Below are 21,728 nucleotides of genomic sequence, written 5' to 3' on the forward strand. Positions count from 1 at the left end.
GCGCTATTCTTTTTGCCCTCCCCCTTCAAGTGAGGATGAAGGATCCTTTTTATAGAATAAGAGTTTCCTTCACCTCCTACATACATCATGGGTTAAGTCATGAGACCCAAATACTAACGCCCAATAAATGGTACAACAGGAGTCCCTCAAGTCTTCAGTCAAGAGAGTCTTTTGGCTAGCAGAGACTTCAAATCCAATCCATGTGCGGTCCGAAATCACTAACAATATTAGTATAGAAAATTCTAAAACAGTATACGAATACTACGATGTCTCCTGGTAGTTCCTAATCTGTTGAGAGTAAATGGAGAACAGGTCGTAATTGATCATAGAATTGTTGTCAAAATTCCAAGGAGATTGACTAGAAAACCGAAAAAATAGAACATATTAATTAGGTCAAGTTATAGCTTTAGCCAAGGAGCCTTGTTGTCAAAATTCCAAGGAGATTGACTAGAAAACCGAAAAAATAGAACATATTAGGTCAAGTTATAGCTTTAGCCAAGGAGCATGACAAAATTCCAAGTGATAAGGGTGCGTAAAAAAGGGTTGGCATTACGAATTTTTTTTTTTTTTTGGAAAGACACAGTAGTAGATTCATTTACTTCAAAAAAGGTGCGGTACAAGAGTTACATTCAGAGCAACAAGTAAGTCGGTGACAATACTTGGGGGAGTAACATCCCATAAACAATCTTGTTGCAATGAGTGTGGGTAATTTTACCTTCAGTGATTGAACGGAGGAGCAACTTGATATCTTCTACAGTTTGCCCAATGAATGACAAATTTGGAGAGAAATCACACAACACCTTCACAATCTAAAGTGAATCGCTTTCGAAAGAAATATATAAACCCCTGTGAACTGCCCAAGACAAACCCGCCCTTAAGGCCACTGCTTCTGCTTGGAGAGGAGAAAAAAACATCCTCTTCCCTGCCACATTTTGACGACACAAAATTACCTGTTTCATCGCGGACAATGGCATCAAAACCGGCGACATTGCGTTCCCCATTCCAGGCCCCATCAATGTTCATTTTGAGTTGCCCCGATGGTGCAGCAACCCACTTGGAGAGAATTTGTACCCGAGTACGGTGACCTAGCACCGAGGTTCGAACGAACTCATGCCACCACATTGTAGCCCGATTGACACAAACATCAGGAGGGTCCGTCCTGTCATTCCATAGCTTGCCATTCCTTGCACCCCACAACGACTAGCAAATCATAAGGAAAAGCTCAAAATTTTTCTTTGAAACTAAATTTGCCACATCATCTATCCATGTCAGAAAGTTTTGGTCGTGTACATTCCTCAATAATGGTCCAAGACTTGAAGCCAGCCAGGCACACTTTGCAAATGGGCATTCCTTCGTAAGGTGGATGGTGGTCACTCCGTGAGTGTTGCATAAGACATAAGCCAAGTCCGTAGTTATATGTCGTTTTTGCCAAGAGTGCTCGGCAGGTATGAAGTCATTGGTAACCCTCCATAAACACACCTTCACCTTTGGTGGGACATTTGCATTCCATAGCCTGGACCATAGCTTGTTTGCAATTTGCTGTGTTGATGAAGAGGCCTCATGGGTAGGTGGTTGTAGCCATTTTTGAGCAAGGTGGTATGCACTGCGCACTGTAAACCTCCCATTTTTCTCGTAATGCCACGTTAATTTGTCCGGTGAAGAGCGGATACTTAACGGGATGGAACGAATTAAGGTTTCTTCTTCCTCCAAAAATAGCGACGGTAACAAATCAATCTTCCACCGACGTGTGAAGGGGTTGATAAGTTCGTTTGCGGTTCTCAACGTACATCCCGGTGGCTTGGAAGAGAAGGGTCGAAATGGCATTAAGCTTAGGTCAAGGGTTTGATTTCCTTTCATTATAATCGAAATCAAAGGAAGGAAACCTTCCCTCTGGCTATATATCAAGCCAGTGTCTATAGCGTTCATGTGTTGACTACGGTATTGGATATGAAAGCGTGGAGGAATGTTACAATTCCTATGTCACACATAGAAAACCAGTTTTGTAAGAACAAATTTCTACAAAAATGTATTCGTTTGAAACAAATTTATTCGTGTTCTTTGGGTTTGAATATGTTAAGAGTAAAATTGGCAATTCTTAAACAAAATGCATGAGAATGTAATGTCTTAGATTAGTGCACATTTTAATTGTAATTGTTTTAGTCTAAGTATGTCTTTCATGCTTTCGATCACAAAAATAACAAGTGTTTCAGAGATATCTACTCAGGTAAGTTCGGCATGCATATCCATTAGGTTAAACTAATGTAAAATTAGTTAGAGTAAAATTGACAATTCTTAAACAAAACACATGAGTATGTTATGTCTTGGGCTAGTGCACGTTTCAATTGTAATTGTTTTAGTCTAAGTATGTCTTTCATGCTTTCAATCACAAAAATAACAAGTGTTTCAGAGATATTTACTCAGGTAAGTTCAGAATGCATATACATTAGGTTAAACTATTACCCATCCTAGAACCTTCGGAATACTTTGTTAATTGTATTCTTCTCTCACCGAGGACGAAATTAAGTCTTTTTAACTTTAATTTTTAATTAATTTTTCTCAAAATCAATAAGCTATATTTCATTAAATGATTCTTAAAATTGTCATATTTCTAAATTTCCGATTAATGCTTTTTCCCATCCAAATTGAATTGTAAAACAAGTGGAAACCACCACAACATATATTAAATAGCCTCTTTTGTGGTCAATATCATGTACTAACAAACGTGTCGACATATTAAACTAGAGAATTTCATATCGGGCATGCCACATGCAGATGAACTTCTGTCCTTACAGAAACCAGCCAGTTGTAAAAGAGCACAGCATCTAGCAATGCCAGAATTTCCATGTATGCAAAAGATGCAGTCTTGCCACTTCAAAATTGCTTTTGTCTATATTTATGGCCTCGGTTATATCAGCCCCTTATCTCTCACTCAAAAACTGCATCTCAGAGCTAGCCATGGCCAAGGAAGTTAAAATTGAAGCAAAAGTACGTGTAGGGATTGAAGCCTTGTGGGAAGCTCTTGCAAAAGATTTGAGAATCTTGATTCCCAAAATCATCCCAAATTTGGTCAAGAGTGTGGAAGTGATAGAAGGGGATGGTGGCATTGGAACAGTCCCTTCTCTTCAGTTTTGGCTCTGGTATGTAACTCGGCCTTCAATGTTTTAGTATGAACAGCTTCTTTGAAATCCCTCCACCATATCACAATTTTTTTATACAAAGCGATAATCTAAATCATTCTAATGGAAATGATTTCCACCATCTTTCTTATTCTTTTATACACATGTTTATTTTTAGATTTTAAATCGAATAAACCAAATGTATTCAAATCATTTTTGGTTTTTTTTATTTTTTTTTACCACAGTAAGTATGATGATAAAAAAGATTTGCGAAAATCATTTTTCATTAGAATAGTTTGGAGAGAGAGAAATCAAACTGGGTAAAAAAGGTTATGTTTCTTTCTAACCAACTAGCCTAACCCACATCCATCAGCATTGACATTTTTATGGTGAAGTTTCTTTTCAAAATTATATAATGTTAAATGCTAATGATTAAATTATATATATATATATATATATTTTTTTTTTTTTCTTTTCTTCTTCTTCTTCTTCCGGGAACAATTTCAGATGTACCAAAGATGAGTTACCAAAAGGAAAAGATTGTGGAGCTTGATGAGTCTGTAGACAAATTTGGGCTGCAAATCATTGAAGGGGGACACCTGAACTTTGGGTTTTCTTCATACAAAACAACATTCCAACTTACTTCAATTCATGAGAAGGAGACCCTGGTGAGCATTGAGATCACCTATGAGTCTGAAGTGGAAGACAATAATGCCATGCCATCCAAGACAACAATGTCCACTTTTGCTTTGGTAAAAAACTTAGAGGAATATTTGTTGAATAATGTTGCTGTCTAGAATTTTGTTATCATTCCAACAAGGTATGGGCTGTTTCAATTCTATATGGTAATTCGCCATTTTCTTGAGCTGGAAAAACCCATTATGATTGTAATTTCAATAGTAAGCTCTTGATAACAACTTTATTTTATTAATTAACAATCGTCATTCATAAGATTTGAACTCACAACCTCCTTTCTAAAAGTAGCGAATGAGTTCCAATAGACCAAATAATCATTCTCACATCAAACTCAAATCTAAATTTGAGGATCCAAACGAACCTTATGTTCTTTATTTATCTTGATATTTCATAATCAAGGCCATAATTAATTATTGATAAACACACATGCTTTGAGTAGCTAAAGCAAACAGCAGGTACATGTTTTCACTGCCAACATTCAGTTATTCCCTTAGAAGCTAATTGTTAAGCGTCCATATTATTTGTTATCTTGAATAAATCATTCATTTTTTGCAAACAATTCCATATCCTCCTGAGGATCTTCTGGTGCAGTCAAGTGTACCATAATCCACAATTGCTGATCTATCTTCCTCTGTCACACTTTCCTGTGCTGAGAACCTGCAAGAAACACAATCTGCCGACAGAAGAGATGAGGTTCGATACTTATCTTCACCCCCCAAGACCGGCATTGCCACTCCAGGCTTTGCCGGGTTCTCAAAATCAGGCCTGTAAGTCCTTCCAAGCACTCCCTCAACTTTCGTGGACAGAGCAAAGAACTTAAACTGGACTTCCAAATGTGCAAAGCAGTCGTCGGAAGGAACTTGATAGTTGTGGATTCTATCATCTTCTTTGGTTACGGGCACCACATTGATCATAATCTCAGCAACATCCTTTAGGGACACAATAACACTGTTCTTGCTTGATATTCTCTCAACTTTAATATCCTTTTCTGGAGAATACCAAGTGGAGAGATACCCTTCTTGTAAAACTACATCGTTTCCGTTGTGGGTGAATTTTAGGTGGTCAATTTGATTGTCCCAAGCAGCTGCTTTGGTGGCTTCTACAGAGAAGCTGTGAGTGCTGAAAATGATTCCTAGGGCTTGAATCCAAGTGTAGTCACGGCTTCGTTCTGCTGGCCTATGGCCAATGAAGCGACCATTGATCTGGAGGTTGTTGTCTGAGACCAAGCTAAACTGCTGGTTGCTCTTGCCATGGAAATAGAAAACAATGCCATCACCACCGATGAAGCGGGGATCATGGCATGCTGATCCAGGACTATTGCAGTTTGGTTTACGGTCTAGAAATATCAAACACTTACTTCATTTAGTTTGTATGCATAATTAACGGAGAAAGAATTCAAGTCCTATATCAAGCTACAAGGTAGGTAAAATTAACAATATCTCTTTCATTTTAACAAAATTAAAGAGCCAAATAGCATTTCTCAAGCAATGTTCTTTTGTCAGATCAATAACTTTGGACCATGCATTGACACAAGTGCACCTGATCGACTAATGATCAAGTTTGATAGACTCATAATATATAATATGTCAGACTATCTTAAAAAATAATATTTTCGCTACATTCATACGGGCTGACTTATGTAAATTTTAAGGACGCTACTAACACAAAGAAAACAAATGAAGCCAAGATTGTTAACATACTTTTGCAATGGGCCTTGCACATAGGGGAATCACAGTCAATATAGCAGACTTTGGCTTTATGGTCTTCAGAGTAACTGCTAGGGCATTCATATGGGCATTCCACAGTCTTTCCATAGCATCGGCTTGCCGGGTTGGTACAGTAAAGAGATTTGTATGCTTTAGCTTGAAATGCTGCACCTGCAACAAATACTAGTACGATGACTAATGCGGTGGAACTGCTTCTTAACATCTCCATGCTTAATTGTTAATAGGCTGCAGATTTTAGATCGATAGAATTGTAAGAAATGGATCAGTTTCCCATTGCTATTTATACATTTTAACCTTTTAATTTTGCTTTACATCTCAGATATCCTTATATTTTAAAGCTTGTGACTGAATCGATCCATATATAGCTGAAATTAGAAGTATGAACCGGAATTGTTGGCTAGCACTTTGCCATTGTGAACATACATGCATGTTCGCATATTGTAGAAGATGAATGTCTTCAAATACAAGTTAGGTTAGTTTGCTTGCATATGATTCAGGAATTGGACTTTCGGCCATGATTATCTACATGTCAAATTATATCACCACCTGGTTTGGTTACTGATGATTCAGGATTGGACTACATTTGTAGAGGGTGGTTTTTTATACGATCTATACTGTTCAAACACATGACTTCAGAGTGGAGTAAATATTCCTAATTACCTACAATTACCACATTTGTGTACCATAGTTGTATGACCTTTTTAATAGAAAATGAATCCCACATTGACGTATGGGACAAGGACCTTGCATGGACTTATAGTAAATTAAACTACTCTTCATATTGCCAATTAATTTTACAGTGAAACCTCAACTTTTAGATCTTACATCTATTAGAGAAGTGATACACTCAATGGCTGAGCAAAAAAAAAAAAAAAATCTATTAAAAGGGGTCAACCGTAGATAAAGATTTGACAAGTTGATTTCCCCTCATAGACGTTTTGAAGTGCCATATTACTGATATGAAAATTTATTTAAGAAATGTCAGCTTTTGTAGCTTGATTAAAGGCTTACTCAGTGAGAAGGTCTAATAAAAATAAAATTTGTTAACTTGAGAAGGGTTAGTCGACCACCTTGAGCATTTATCGGCTTTGTCTTTGGATAAAAAACGTTGTAAGTGTTGAATTTTTTGTGCTAAAATGGTTTGGAGTTCGTAGTATATGCAATTTGATTTTTATGGTCAATTGTAGCTTAAGGTATTTCCTAGGTTGTGTCTGTGCCTTGTTTTCTTTGGGAAGTAGCAATGTAGAGAACCCTTTCGAGAATTAAGGTGTACTTAAATGTAATTAGACTGGTTCTGAGATGAAGATGTCCAGTTGACAAAAAGAGGGTGTCTTTGAGTTATTATGAAGAAAACAAAATTAGCATAAAAAATTGAATTAGGGATGAAGGCTTTATCTTACAATTTCTTTCTCATTTTCTAGCGAAGGCTATATATCTTACAATTAAATTAAAGGAAATATATTAAAGGAGAGAAAAATTATATAATGGGGATCTTATGGGGTGTCAAAAGAGGCTATATCTACCGATACTGGAGGGAGGAATCAAACTTGATATCTCTAGTACATATATGAATATTTTTAATAAATTGAGATATAAGTCATTTCGGTGTTACAAGCACACCAAAATGATTTCGCATAAGGGATAATAGTTGTGCTTCCATATGGGAAACTTACTTTTCTTTTCGCTTACGATTAACGAATCTTTACCGTTTTGGATATCATAATCGAAACAATTCATTTTCTTTATCATCATTTAAATATCATATATGCAAAAAAATCATTCAATTTGAAGATCGTTTAGTCATTCATACGCGTTAAACCAATCAACGATTTTGATAATAAATAACATCTTCATGATGAACCGTTCATTTGTTTTATGCATATGAATAACTAAAAGATTTCCAAATTAAATAATTTTTAACAAATGTGATCTTTAGATAATGATAAAGAGAATGAACGTTGGATCTTTCTTATAAAGGGATTTGGTAGCAAAGACCCCTGTGATATCTTTCTGTATGGATTCCTTACCTTTGAATCAAAGTCTATGTCTAATAGGACCCAGGGTGATTCCGATTATGATGTTCGGACGGTAAAGATTCGTTAATCGTAGGTGGGAGGACAAGTAAGTCCCCTTATGGGAACACGAGCATTATCCCTTATGGGAAATCAATTTTTGGTGTACTTGTAACACTGAAATAATTTGTATCTCAATTTATCAAGAGTATTCATCCCTTTGCTTGAGGTACAGAGTTTGATTCCTCTCTCCAGTCTCTTATTGAAAGAAAAAAATATAGTAAGCCACTTCACTACTTCAGGCCCAGACGATTTGTTGCTGGACCTACTCATTTGCATGTCCAGCATTGATCATCAATGTCAAAGCCCAGCGTCCATTCATTTCCCTCCAATCCCCCAGTTCAGTTAACTCGTCTTTTCCATTTCGCATGCTCGCATAAAAAAAAAAATAAAAACCCTAACTCCTACTCGACAAGCAAAACCCTGCTAAATTTCCAGTTTCTGATTCAACTCGGTCCAACCAGCTGAGTCGCCCTTCACTTTCAATTCCCGATAACATTTGCAACTACTATATTTTGTACCTTCTTGTGAATTGAATTTTGAGTGCAAAATTGGGGAATTAGGACTCGGATTTAGATTAATTTTAGTTCGTACTGACACTCTGAGTGATATTAACAGTGAGTTCTTGGTGAAATCCCTGGCTGGAGCTAGAAACAATATGGGTTTTGAGGGTAGAGATTCATATATGTGAATTTTCTGTTCAATTTGTGTGTAAAGATGATCAATGTCTCAATACGAGAATCCGAAAACACACTGTTAATGGGTTGTGAGGAATTGCTTGATATGAAATATCCAATTGGTGATATTTACTTCTTATGACATACTGGTGGTATTCCAGAAATGGGGTGTTGTGTTTTTCATTTGTTTTTAAGCTGATTACTTGATTTGGGTTAAAAAGTAGTTGTAAAGAGAGTGCGGTCTAGGGTAATGGAGACACCGGGTTCAGATGGTTCTGTTCCTAAGAAGTCCAGGCGGTCTAGGGTAGTGGAGACACCAGGTTCAGATGGTTCTGTTTCTAAGCGGTCTCTGAGGAAGAAAGCAAGTTTGCGAAATTATGATGAGAATTTGATGGATGATATAATAGAGAAGCATTTAGGTGGTACTTCTAAGAAAAGGAAGGGTACAAAGGTGGATTTGGAGAAAGAGACCGAAACAGAGGCCATGATAGCGTTGTCCCTCGGGTTGCCCATTGATGAGCTGCTTGAGGAGAAAAAACAAGCTGGGGTGGTCAGCGAGTTGGGTGGGAAGCAGCAGAATGATTATAATGTCGTGAGGAATCATATTTTAGTAAGATGGCGGAGTAATGTGCGAGTGTGGCTTTCAAAAGGCCAGATTAAAGAAACTGTGAGTGGTGATTATGAGCATTTGATATCTTCAGCTTATGATTTTCTTTTGTACAATGGATACATCAATTTTGGTGTTGCACCAGCATTTATGGCTAATATGCCAGAGGAGGTAATTGAAGGGTCTGTCATCATTGTTGGTACGGGACTTGCTGGACTAGCAGCTGCAAGGCAGCTCATGCAATTGGGTTTCAAGGTGGCTGTTTTAGAAGGTAGGAATCGACCAGGTGGAAGAGTTTACACCCAAAAGATGGGGAAGGATGGAAAGTTTTCTGCTGTGGATCTTGGCGGCAGTGTCATCACTGGCATCCATGCTAACCCTCTTGGAGTTCTGGCGAGGCAACTCTCCATTTCGCTTCATAAGGTCAGAGATAATTGTCCTTTGTACAAACCTGATGGGAAACCTGTTGATAAGGACATTGATTCTAAGATTGAAGTCATCTTTAATAAGTTGCTTGACAAAGTCATGGAACTCCGACAAACAATGGGTGGGTTTGGAAATGATATTTCTCTGGCTTCGGTTTTGGGACACTGAGGCAGTTGTATTCTGTTGCTAGAAGTACTGAGGAGAGGCAACTTCTTGATTGGCATCTTGCAAATTTGGAGTATGCAAATGCTGGATGTCTATCAGATCTCTCAACCGCATATTGGGGTCAGGATGATCCTTAGGAAATGGGTGGGGACCACTGTTTTCTTGCTGGAGGTAGTGGGAGATTGATTAGAGCACTGTGTGAAAGCGTTCCCATATTCTATGGAAAGACTGTCAATACTATTAGGTATGGAGATGAAGGGGTTGAAGTTATTGCAGGGGGCCAAGTGTTTCAAAGGGATATGGTCCTATGCACGGTTCCTCTTGGAGTTCTGAAAAAGGGTTCTATCAGATTTGAACCCGAGTTGCCCCAAAGAAAGCTCGCTGCCATTGAAAGGTTGGGATTTGGGCTACTGAACAAAGTGGCGATGGTTTTTCCTCATGTTTTCTGGGGTGAAGAACTGGATACTTTTGGATGTCTCAATGAACATAGCCATAAACGTGGAGAGTTTTTTTTGTTCTACGGGTACCATACTGTATCCGGAGGTCCAGTTCTCATTGCACTGGTGGCTGGAGAAGCTGCACAAACATTTGAGTGCACAGAGCCATCAATACTGCTCAATCGAGTTTTAAGCGTCCTCAGAGGTATGTATTTATCAATAAACAATTGATTTATGGTTCCCTTCAACTCACGTCTCTGTGTCTTCATCATTAGGGTGATTTTGCAAAGCATCCATCTAGATCTAGTCTTCCTTCCTGTCTTACAGATTTTGGTTTTTCCATTTTCATGTCCCCCTCTTCAGGCATATATACTCCTAAGCGCATTGATGTACCTAATCCAATACAAAGCATATGCACAAGATGGGGCTGTGATCCCCTTTCCTATGGTTCATATTCTCATGTTCGAGTACAGTCATCCGGCGGCGATTATGATTTACTAGCAGAAAGTGTGGGAAACCGCCTGTTCTTTGCAGGTGAGGCCACAACTAGGCAACATCCAGCTACCATGCATGGGGCCTTTCTAATTGGCCTAAGAGAGGCTTCATGCATATATCGTGCCACAAGGCGTAGTCAAAACTATCCAGGGAAAGTCATGCAAAAGAATGTTGGACCAAGCAGTGATATGCTGGAAGAACTATTCAAGAAGCCCGATTTGGAATTTGGGAACTTTTCATGTGTTTTTGATCCTTCAACAGAGGACCCCAAATCAATAGGGCTTATGAGAGTTGGTGTTGGGAGTAGTGAAAACAGTTACAAACAAGAGTTAAGCTGTAGCTCCCAACATGCCATAACCATACCCTTGCAGCTTTACACGTTTATATCTCACAAGCAAGCATGTGGGTTAGAACTGGTGACCGGAGAAGATGAAAGTAGGCTATCATACTCGGTGAAAGTTTTCGGCTTGAGGCTGATTGGACCTAGTGCCATAGGAACTTTAGGTAACTCCTTGGCAGTTAGCATTGCCAATGGTCGAAGAGGAAGTGGAAGGAATCGCACGTCTGCAGGACGGCAGTAGGTTGCTTGCAGTTTCAGGTACTAATTTGTTCTTTTGTGCATCGTGTGGAGTTTCATGTTCAGGTGCACACTTATGCGGCAGGACATGGAAAAAATAGGTTTAAGAGAGAAATTGATCTCTTAGGGTTGAACTAGGAAAATCCATTTTCTGCGTTTCTGTAGAAGATGTTTTAGTCTGACCTTGATTCAGGTAGCAGATTAACTAAGGAGTCATCGACCATTCATTCATTCGGATGTGAAGTTTTGATTAGGGTGGAGATCCCATGTTTATAGGGAACAGATTATCAATAGACAATGAAGGTTATCGAACTTTTCCATATAGCATGTGTTGATGCATTGATGTGCTTGTTCTTATTTTCGTCGGGTGTTTGAAAAGGGCGACGGCGGAAACCCGTTATTGGTGACATTTTGGAGCAATTTGTGTCTAGTTTCTGAAGTTGTTTGTAATTAATTTCATCGAATGATTTTTTTAGCATGTGAGCAACTTAACTAAACCACCTCTAGTCCTGAATCAGTTTGATAGAAATTTAGAAGAGAATTTCTTGTCTAGTTTCCAAAGTTGAAAGTGGAAATAGACAATTAAGTCCCTTGTCTGTTCTTCAGTTTTGAAATTATTCCGTTTCATGACCTTCAAGTGTTTATTAAGACGTTTATATGTATAACGAAATCCATAATCTAATACATGAAATCATATCAGCTGACTTCTCTGATTCCGAGTAGCGTGTGATAAATAGTACAAAGCACATTACTGTCAAAGTAAACTCATCAAAATGAACATGGGTGGTAGAACAAGGAGCAACCTAAAGCTAAAACAAAAAGAGGGATGAGTTTAATGAGGGTTTGGCATTGTGCATGAAATCAATACAGGTGCGGCAATTGCAGTCCGAGTAGCGGCAGTTGAGGCACCCTAAACACACACAGGAAGTGCAACCCTGGCATGTGGAAGCACGAGGACATCCCCTGCCGCTCTTCCGACTTTCACGCTCTTCCTCGTCACTGCACTTTATTCTTTATCATGCAACAACAAAAAAAATGACCTTTTTTTAATCTCCAAAATACACAATACATTGAACTGAATGTTCATTTCATTTCAAGATAGTTTTGAACTCGTTAACGAAATCTTAATGCTCCAATATGAAAACATGATCAATGGTTCAGACTTAAAAAAAAATGACATTTACTAGTATAATAAATCACTAAGTTTTTCTAGGTAGTAGACATGAAATAATAAAAATGAAGTGCATAAAAATTAAAATGGAGAAAGAGGTTAGAGACTCACATGTCATAGGGATGGTCAGCACATTTCCATCTTCTATTCCTTGAGGCATTATGGAAGGCTCTGCACTCTTCTTTAGTCCGCAGGCGAAACCTGCGTTCTTTATTGCACTTGAAGCAGCGCAGCAGTTCATCCCTGTGAAGGTTCCATCGCCGCCAAATAGTAGAACCTAACTGGCCTTCGTTTGAGGCATGCCTGTAAAACTTCATCAGCCCAGTTTTCCAGAGTGGCACTTTCTGACCATCTTCGTCCATCGTAACCCAGATGTTGCTCTTCCATTTTCTGGGCCCCCTTCTTTAGAATGCTTCTCGAATTCATCGGGTGTCAATTTCCCCCTCTCTTGTAAGACCCCCACTGCGTTAATTGCACGTAAAAGCTTGCTTAGTTCTCAAGAAATTAGCCAACAATGTATTGTGTATCAAAGTTAGCCTCATGCATGCAGGTGTGTATGTATGTGCAACGTACTTATTTTTCGATCAGTTTGTGCTTCTCTCAGTTGACAGGCAGGATGAAGCGTAGACTGATCGAGAAAATGCAGATCCATGGTTTCAAACAAGTACCTCTCCGATACCATATAAGGTAATTAGATAAATTGGAGTGAGTACCTTCGTTGCAAGGTGATGAGAGGCGTTGTCAAGTAATCGAAAATTGCCCTGCGGAGGAAATTCTCAGCTTTCCTATAGAGTCGCCATACTTCTTGCTCGTACAGCACAAACGACTTCGATGTAATTTGGACCTCGCTCAAGTCCATATAAGTTCTCGACTGGTTTAATATCTTCGTCGGTGAACATGATCTCTCGATTTTCATTTCTGATCTCGATAGCCCTTGCAGCTGCAGATGAATTACTAGATTTCGTTGCACCTGTGACTCAAAAAAATAAAAGCACCAGTACGATGAAAATAATTAGAAGAGATGATCTGGATCAATATGCATCGAAAATTAATCAACGAAAACTTGTTAGAAATAGCACGACAAGAAGTGAGAATTTTTATCGCAGTGTTTTTGTGTTTGAAACCTTGTTATGTCGTAATGAAGCCGCCGAAATGCACTCATCATTGACGCCTAAACAACCATGCAGAGGTAGAAAAACGTGGAAATGATGAGAGAGAGAGGGTGGGGGTGGCTAAGGTGCATACATGTTAACAATTCCGGAAAATAATTTTCACACGCTATTCTCTCTCTACACCCTTTCTGAATTTTTTGGCCATGAAATTGAATAAAAGCAAAGGAGAGCTAAAAAACATATAAACTAACAGACGTGGGGGGCAGAAGTATAAGATTTTTCTAAAAATTAGGTGTGTAAATACCATTTTCCTTGAAAGGTTGTATAGACAATATCCGTGTTTCCTCAATGTCACTTATGTATTTTTTGATGAATGATTGTGCCTATCAATTAACATAAACATGAACTGTGAAGTCTAAACAAAAGCAGTTTGAGAAAACTAAAAGAAATAAAAGCAAATTAAGGACGATTGATTAGGATTAGGACGATTTGATATATGTCCTTCGAATTATACTATGAACATGGATGCCGTATATTTTCTACCAATAGATGGTGTATATAAGAGGTGTACTTAAAAATAAAACAAAACTTATATAGCCAAATAGAGGCATGTTTTGAAGCATTGACGTAACCAGGATTATCAAATAATAGGGTCATAATATCAATAAAAAAAAGCTGTTATTTCGTTAAGCATCTAGTAGGCATCTTCTAATTCCTGTCAACATTTGTAGAGGCTTGTAAACGGTGGATGCAGGATATTGTGCAGTAATTGAAGATTGTCAAGGCATTTCAACTAAAGTACTTTTTACAAGAAAAAAGAAAATGAAGAAAAGTATGATAGAAGAAAATAAAAGTAGGAGGAGAAGGTTGTAATTTAATTTCCTTAGCTGTTTATAGCGGTCAAATATAATATACAAACAAATATACATGGGGTTTTTGAAGTTGTTGGGATCAAGGACAACCAATGACCTCATGTTGGCTCCGCCATTGTTTTGAAGTGCACATAAAACTTGAGTAGTTCTACGGATCTACGCAAAAAAACTAGTAGGGGAAAAAAAATCTATCAAGAGAAGCTCACTCAAAATGAACTTTTAGTTATTCCATTCAAACATAATAAAATATAGGCCAAATCGGACAAATGGTTCTTGTGGTCCTAAGGTATTCGGAACATAGCCTATATGGTAAAAAAAATCGGATTTAAACCAATGTTGTATAGTCCATTAGCAAATTTAGTCAAAAGTATTAGTTCCATTAAGTGTCCGTTAAAAACATGGATAGAATTGTATTTTCACAAAACCTTCTTCCTCATGCTTTCTCTGGAATGTGTATTTTCACAAAACCATGTTTGAGATCAACCTCATCACTGATCTCAATGCCATCCCACTAAGAGCCCTAAATACAACAAATGTAGCCATTTCTTTTTCTGAGTCTTACCCACTTCAACTTTCCCGCTCTCTTAACCATATATGAAATATAATTAATCTCTCTCTCTCTCTCTCTCTCTCTCTCTCTCTCTCTCTCTCTTTTTCTTTCTTTCTCTCTCTAGTTGTCATCCCTCTGTTCATCTTTTCAGGATGCATTAAATTTGCATCATAGTTTGTTTATCTCTTTTTTTTTTTTCCAGAAAGAAAAAAAGATGAATACCAAAGTACTCACACTAATCTTCAGACCATGAAAGCTGCTGCTGCTATGAACCATGATATTAATAAAGTAAGTTGCTTTTCTTTTTTCATTTTTGGGTTGTAATTCTTCTTATTTCTTTAAAGCTGAGAGGTCGTATCATTGACAAATTTCGAGGCCAGTGTGTTTGTTTCTCGAGAAAAAAGTACAAAGAAAATTCTGGGTTCTCTTCTTGTTGGGTTGTTACCATTCAATGGGAATACCTGATCATTCACTACTAAGATCAAATTGACAAATTAGGTACTCGCGGGTTTTGTCTGGCGAGTTTGATTTGCCCAGTAACGACAGCAAGATGTGTTGCAAATGCAATACAAACACCACCAGTATTGGTCCTAGGTATCCCTGCCAAAGTTGTAGCAGATGGATTTGTGGAAAGTGTATTCAGGGCTCTGAATGGGATGGCATCGAGATCAGTGATGAGGTTGATCTCAGACATGGTTTTGTGAAAATACACATTCCAGAGAAAGCATGAGGAAGAAGGTTTTGTGAAAATACAATTATATCCATGTATTTAACGGATTCTTAACATAACTAATACTTTTGGATTAAATTTACTAATAGACTATACTGCATGGATTTAAATCCAAAATTTTTTTACCATATAGGCTATGTTCCAAATACATTAGGATCACAAGGATCAGTTGTCCGATTTGGCCTAAAATATAAAGTGATTTGACTATATTTAAGTGCATTTACTGAAAAATACGCTCCAAAATAAACCCTTTACTATTGAAAGGAGCATTGTAAACTGTGATTGGTAAAATGCATTTGATTTATCATAAGTTCTAAACATATTGGACGACGACAGTTACTGAATAAAATAAAATAAAAAAAGAAAAGAAGAGTCAAATGATAATCAATTAATATGTACTAGTTTTGAATTATTTGGGTTCGGTACGAAAAAGACACAAGGTTTTGGGAAAGTTAACATTAAAATATAGACAAAAAATAAAACTAAATGAAATACAATAGTGGTTAGGAAAATCGATCAATTAAGTCTGTTCTTAACAAGAGTTTATATAAATTCATAAACCTCATTAAAGCTCTTAGATCTCATCCAAATCTTATAAATAAATTGGAAACGAAAAAAAAAAAAATTTGTCGAGTTCAAAGGCTTGTACATCAAAAGACGTCCATGGATCAACAAATATGTGATTTATTACACTTTTTTCTCCTCATACACATCTTAGTCTATTTTTTACTACTGGATTGAATGAATAAAATAATTAATGAACATACATAAGTATGAGAGTTCAGAAAAAGAGAATGGGTGTATAAAAATCTTCCCTTAACATATCATTGCAGATTACATATCTAATTAGACATGCATGACATTTGATCTTCATGAATGATTCCAAACAATATACACAAGAAAATCTTGAATAGATCAGAGTTACCTCGGGCCATTTTGAGCAGATAAATCTGATATCTGACCTTCTTCAAGGTTTTTTGGGTGCTTATGTAAAAATTTTGTCTTTTCTCACTCTAAATCTCGCTTACTGGTTGATTCTCAAGAGCTAAATACATGAATAGAGATAAGAACTAGCGCCCCTTTCACATATATAGAATTATAATTAAATTCAAATTTGGGAATAAAACGCAAGACTGGCCAATATCTGCTCTCACAGATAAAATAGTACAACAAATTTACACATTTTCCAAAATGTGCATTAATGGACAAATGAAAAGAAGAAATACTCGTCTACTTCGCACTAAACAATACACTCGATACGCGGCTAATACATGCTAATTAAATCTAAAGAAAATGAGAAATGTGATAAAGAAATAAATATTGAAAATCTTCCAGTCATTTCTCATCACATGTGACTTTTACTTAGTAGTACTATGTGATTGAGCACTTCTGATTAAAATTCGAATATAATTGCAAACATAGAATACTAAGCAAGAAATAACATGGTAATCAATGCCAAAGAAGAATTTCAAAGTAAGAAAAAAAAAATAGTCATTGACCAACTTGAAAAATGCAAAGAAAATATGTCAGTACATAACATACTAGGTTGACCGTCCAAAGTAAAATAGAGAAGTGTTACCTTGTCAGATTTTAGCACGAGCACCAAGTGCTGAAATATGGACAAAGGTTACACTATTTTATATATGTAAAAGAATTGTTTCCTATGTTCCATAATTTCGATTTTGTTATTGTCACCTAGTAACTATTATTTTACAATATTTTTATCACAAATGGTCTCTGAAATTGACCATCACCATCAAGATGAACCCTGAAATTGAAAATCAATCAATATAGTCCCTGAAAATAGGTGTCGCAAATCAATATGGTCATTCCGTCACAATTTTGTTAAAAATTTGTTAAGTGATGATGTGGCAAATAAATGGACCCCATAAGTTCTTTTTTTTCTCACAAATGGTCCTTGAAATTGACCCATGACATCAAAATGGTCTATGAAATTGACCCGCAACTTCAAAATGGTCCCTGAAATTGAAAATTGAAAATTAATCAATGTAGTCCCTCAAGTAAGTATCTCAAATCAAGGTCTTCTATCACAATTCTAGCAAAATTTCTGTTATGTGATGATGTGACACATAAATGGGTCACAAAGTCTAATTAAATTTAAAAAAAAAATTACAAATAGGCTTAATAATTTAATAGTTAATAAAAAAATTGTCAACCCAAAAACCCAATCCTACAATCACCTCCGATCTCAGCCCACATTTCTACATCCCGTTCGCTCTCTATTCTCTAAAAAAATCTCAATACACTCATCTTTACACACTTCAACGCTTTTCACCGAATTGAACCTGGATCGAGATCACCCTTGGTGACGGCTTGGCCCATTGGTAACGACTTATGGGACATCATCGTTAACATTTAGGCGATCAACACTCTCACAACCTTAATCTTGGAGAGCTTGTTCGGCGCTTCCCTAGTGCTCTAGTGATGCAAAGAATGACAAGGTCTGCCTTGAAATAATAAGGTTATAACCGAGGTGCGTCCATTGTTGATTGAAAACTACCCTGTTAGGCCTTGATTAAGCCTTGTGCCTTTGAGAATTTATGGAATGGAACTCTCTTCGAAGTAGGCCCTACTATAAGGAAAAAAAAAATTCCATTATGCAAAAAGTTATTTAGACAACTTTTTTAATTAATAATTAAACCCACATCAGCACATAACAAATTTTTTTACAGAATTGTGGCGAAAGGATCATATTGATTTGCGACAATATTTTCATAGACTTCATTGATTGATTTTCAATTTCAGTGACCATATTGATGGTGTGGATCAATTTTGAGGGACCATCTTGATGATGTGCGTTAATTTTAGGGACCATTTGTGCTAAAAATTCTTGTTCCTATTACTTAGTAACAAGTGTTATAACTATTACTTGCTACCTATTCATGGTCTGTAGGGAGCGTCTTGTGGATTTAGGGTCAAGCTGAACTTCCTCATACAATCAGCACTTTAATATTTCGGCTAATTACAAGTTCAAGCAACTAGGCTCAGCTATAACTATTATTTAATAATAAGTATTATAGCTACTACCAGTGTTCTAAAAAATGGCCTAGGCGGTGCCTAGGTGTTGGGCGGTAGTGACCCGATATGTTTTCTTCTTGCAAATCGATTGGAAAAATCGAATGGGCTTTAGGCGGTTTTTTTTTTTTTTTTTTCTTAAATTAAAAAAAAAATCCTATCTAAGTCTAAGTGGACATGCTACTTGCAAGTGAAGCTAGTATGGCTCAAGGATAGATTGTGGTGGGTGGTGATGAAGAACCTGAGCTTAGCTCGGGAATTATAGAGACATCGGAGATAGGTAGTTCCCTAGAGCCTAGGGGGAGTTCTAAAATTGTTGAAGTAAGAGAACTTCATGAAGAAGATTTTATATCGAATGAGGACACGGAAGGAGATGATGAAGAAGTTGAGTTTGAGTTCGACACGGATAGAGTCTTGGAGGGATATGGTGAAGAGGAGTTTGATGCCTAGCTTTGTAACTTTGCAAGTATCTTACATTACTACATTTCCTTATTTTCTTCCTATTTTGCATTTTATATGGTTTTAAATTGTGAACTTGTTGTACATGTGTCATCCTACATTACTCACTATGGTTATATGGCATATATGCTTAATGTGTTTTTAAATTTTGAACTTGTTGGATACTCTTTTCAATATGCACTTAATTACAAAATATACAAGAATTTACCTAAATTCGCCTAGGCTGCCTAGGCACCCGCTAGATGCCACCTAGCCACCTAGGCGCTAGGTGCTAGCCCGCCACCTGAGTCAACAATAACTATTATGGGGTATGTCAAACTATTCTACTGCTACTTTGTTATCGTGTTAAATGTTTGAGTTTCTTGCATCTAATGACTGTAAATCATTCTCCTCTAAATTTCAAAAGTAAATCAAACTACTTGGTTTCATAATTTTGATACTAAATTTTGCGTATTTTTGTTACTGTAGTTATCAGCTTGGCTTACTGGAATCGAGATACTTCGTAGCGTCTTGAAAATTAGTTTCTTCTCCATTTGGTTCTTTGATTTGGATCGATGCAAGAAATCAGTGAACTTTTAGCTTGAAGAAGGGTACCTTGGAAAGTAGTTAAATATTAACAATTTTGGCCTTTATATTGTGCATTTGGAACACAACATACATTCTTTTTTTTTTTTTTTTTTTTTTTTTGAAAAGATACGATAGTAGATTTCATTTCAACAAAACATAATCATAGTACATTGGTTTCCACCATTTCCTGGACACTTGAATGAGATTCCTCAACAAGTAGATCAACAATGATACTTGCAAGGGAATCCAACCATTCACAACAATGACTTAGAGATAGAGCAGTCCTAGCGAGATGGTGAGGGGTAGCATTTGCTTGGTGACGAGCGTGGGAAATAGTAGCTTCAGTGATTGTGGCAAGAAGCTCTTTACAATCCTCTACAATTTGTCTAATGGTGGACAGATTGAGGCAAGGATCCATAAGTGCCTCCACAATCTGAAGAGAGTCAGTTTCAACCGAAAGAGAAGAGAATCCCCTGTCAACTGCCCAAAGCAAACCCGCCCTTACCGCCATGGCCTGCAATTGGAGCGGAGAGAAAACATCCTCAAAACTTCCGCAATGCGTTGTCACGAACAACCCGTCACTGCCACGGATAACGGCCCCAGAACCCGCGACCTTTATTTCAGTATTCCTAGAGCCGTCAACGTTCATTTTGGAGGCGTCCCGAGGAAGGTGCAACCCACCTGGGTATGACCTAGGTCCCAATACCGCAATTTGAAGTAACACATACCGACCTTACGAATTACTGCCACCACATAACACACACCTCAGGTGGCTCGACATTCTCCTGCCATAACTTTGTGTTCCTGCACCCCAGCAGATCATAAGGCACATCTCAAAGTTTAATTTGGAAATCAACTCATTTTATAAGGGACATCCCAACAGATCATAAGGCACAACATACCTATATGTTGCGGAATATGTTGAAATGACTCACATTAATGAGGCATTTACATACTTTACTTAAATTTTGGAAACTCTACAATTCACTGAACATATTTATACATAAATCGTCGAATGAACTTTGAATACAATGCAATCATGTGCAAGAATGAATGCTGAATTGACAAGTTTCACTAATGATATTAGGAAATTTGGCAGCTTTGCTGCTTTTTCTTGCCAAATTACAACTCATTTGTAAAACGTGCACCTCTGTCCTACTTTCGGAGATTCATGAGCTCTGACTGCGATGCAGTGTTTGCCGCCCTCTTCCACCCCCTCTCTAACTCACACTCTTCTCTTTAAAAACCCTATCATAAAATACCAAAACACCCACCCCTATTCTTTGCATTGAGATCCATTCTAGAAATCGGTGTTGGGAGTTGTGGACTAGATATCTAGACCATTCAACAGAGAGAGATCTAGACCATTTTAGTTTTTGGGTGGATTAGTGGGATGGGCTAGTAGGGGTCGTATGATTGAAACTGAGTGGTTTAGATTTCTCTAACTCACACTCTTTTCTTCAAAAACCCTATCCTAAAACACCAAAACACCCACCCCTTTTGTTCGCATTGAGATCCACTATGGAAATGGGTGTTGGGAGTTGCAAATGAGAGATCCCGACGTTCAAAAGAGAGAGATCTAGACCGTTTTAGTTTTTGGGATATATAAAGTGTGAGTAGTGAGATGAACTAGTTGGAGTCGTAAGATTGAAACTAAGTGGTTTTGATTTCTTAATTCGCAGACTCTAAACACAGAATCTTGATCTCTCTTATCTCATTTTGTCTCTAACGCCACCATATCCACTCTATGTCGCACCACCACCCCCACCGTGATAACCTTTGCATGAGTGGTTGCGATATGGTTTATTATGATTTGACGGGTCGGACTCGGAGCTTCTCCTTCGGCTTCTACAGAAAAATAAAAATAAAAAATTTAAATGATGACGAAATGCGGTGAAGGTGGATCGAACACCTGACCTTCAGATCTTCAGTCTGACGCTCTCCCAACTGAGCTATCCCCGCTGTTGACATGTCAGAGGCTATCATATTTAGATACATGATACATTGTGTAATCTGAGCTCTATTTCTACAACCATTAAAGTTCAAAGAGCTCCAACCTCCAAGCCTCCAATCGCTTCCCTCTCTTAGTGCCCAATAATCTCAATCCGACCAGCCAACAAACCAGTTGCGTATTTTCTCATAGCTCTCCAGAAACGCAAGAAAATTTCGCAGCGAAAGAAGCAAGCGTTTTTCTCTGCAACCAAACGGCCATAGTTGACATGGCTTGACCTTTTAA

At 37.5% G+C, this 21,728-nt stretch overlaps 2 protein-coding genes, 1 non-coding gene and 2 pseudogenes across 3 annotated transcripts; 2 read left to right on the forward strand and 3 right to left on the reverse strand.

The window, feature by feature from the left end:
• The first annotated feature begins 2,871 nt into the window (after positions 1-2,871).
• On the forward strand, positions 2,872-4,051 carry LOC108866144 (phytohormone-binding protein-like). The gene is made up of 2 exons (XM_018644297.2): positions 2,872-3,137; positions 3,624-4,051. The coding sequence occupies exons 1-2, from the start codon at positions 3,095-3,097 to the stop codon at positions 3,911-3,913; spliced, it is 333 nt and encodes a 110-aa protein (XP_018499813.1). The 5' UTR covers positions 2,872-3,094; the 3' UTR covers positions 3,914-4,051.
• A 303-nt stretch (positions 4,052-4,354) lies between these two features.
• On the reverse strand, positions 4,355-5,747 carry LOC103934420. Its single transcript, XM_009344159.1, has 2 exons — positions 5,513-5,747; positions 4,355-5,148 (listed from the first exon to the last, which is right to left on the reverse strand). The coding sequence occupies exons 1-2, from the start codon at positions 5,745-5,747 to the stop codon at positions 4,355-4,357; spliced, it is 1,029 nt and encodes a 342-aa protein (XP_009342434.1).
• A 1,931-nt stretch (positions 5,748-7,678) lies between these two features.
• Positions 7,679-11,587, forward strand: LOC103934421 (annotated as a pseudogene).
• A 217-nt stretch (positions 11,588-11,804) lies between these two features.
• On the reverse strand, positions 11,805-13,065 carry LOC103934439 (annotated as a pseudogene).
• An 8,316-nt stretch (positions 13,066-21,381) lies between these two features.
• On the reverse strand, positions 21,382-21,454 carry TRNAF-GAA. Its single transcript has one exon. It is a non-coding gene; the product is annotated as a tRNA-Phe (tRNA).
• Positions 21,455-21,728: the final 274 nt, after the last annotated feature.

This window comes from the organism of the source record quoted next, unplaced genomic scaffold (assembly GCF_019419815.1).
Source record: "Pyrus x bretschneideri cultivar Hongxiangsu unplaced genomic scaffold, Pyrus_bretschneideri_v1 Contig38, whole genome shotgun sequence".
In the NCBI taxonomy this organism is placed as follows: domain Eukaryota; kingdom Viridiplantae; phylum Streptophyta; class Magnoliopsida; order Rosales; family Rosaceae; genus Pyrus; species Pyrus x bretschneideri.

What these genes read in the sequence shown, in the direction of transcription:
- LOC108866144 (XM_018644297.2), top strand. Translation starts at nt 3,095, where the DNA reads ATGGTGGCATTGGAACAGTCCCTTCTCTTCAGTTTTGGCTCTG. An exon ending in TCTCTTCAGTTTTGGCTCTG is followed by an intron (nt 3,138 to 3,623) that starts GTATGTAACTCG and finishes GAACAATTTCAG; the next exon opens with ATGTACCAAAGATGAGTTAC.
- LOC103934420 (XM_009344159.1), bottom strand. Translation starts at nt 5,747, where the DNA reads ATGGAGATGTTAAGAAGCAGTTCCACCGCATTAGTCATCGTACTAGTA. An exon ending in GTGCAAGGCCCATTGCAAAA is followed by an intron (nt 5,149 to 5,512) that starts GTATGTTAACAA and finishes TGATATTTCTAG; the next exon opens with ACCGTAAACCAAACTGCAAT.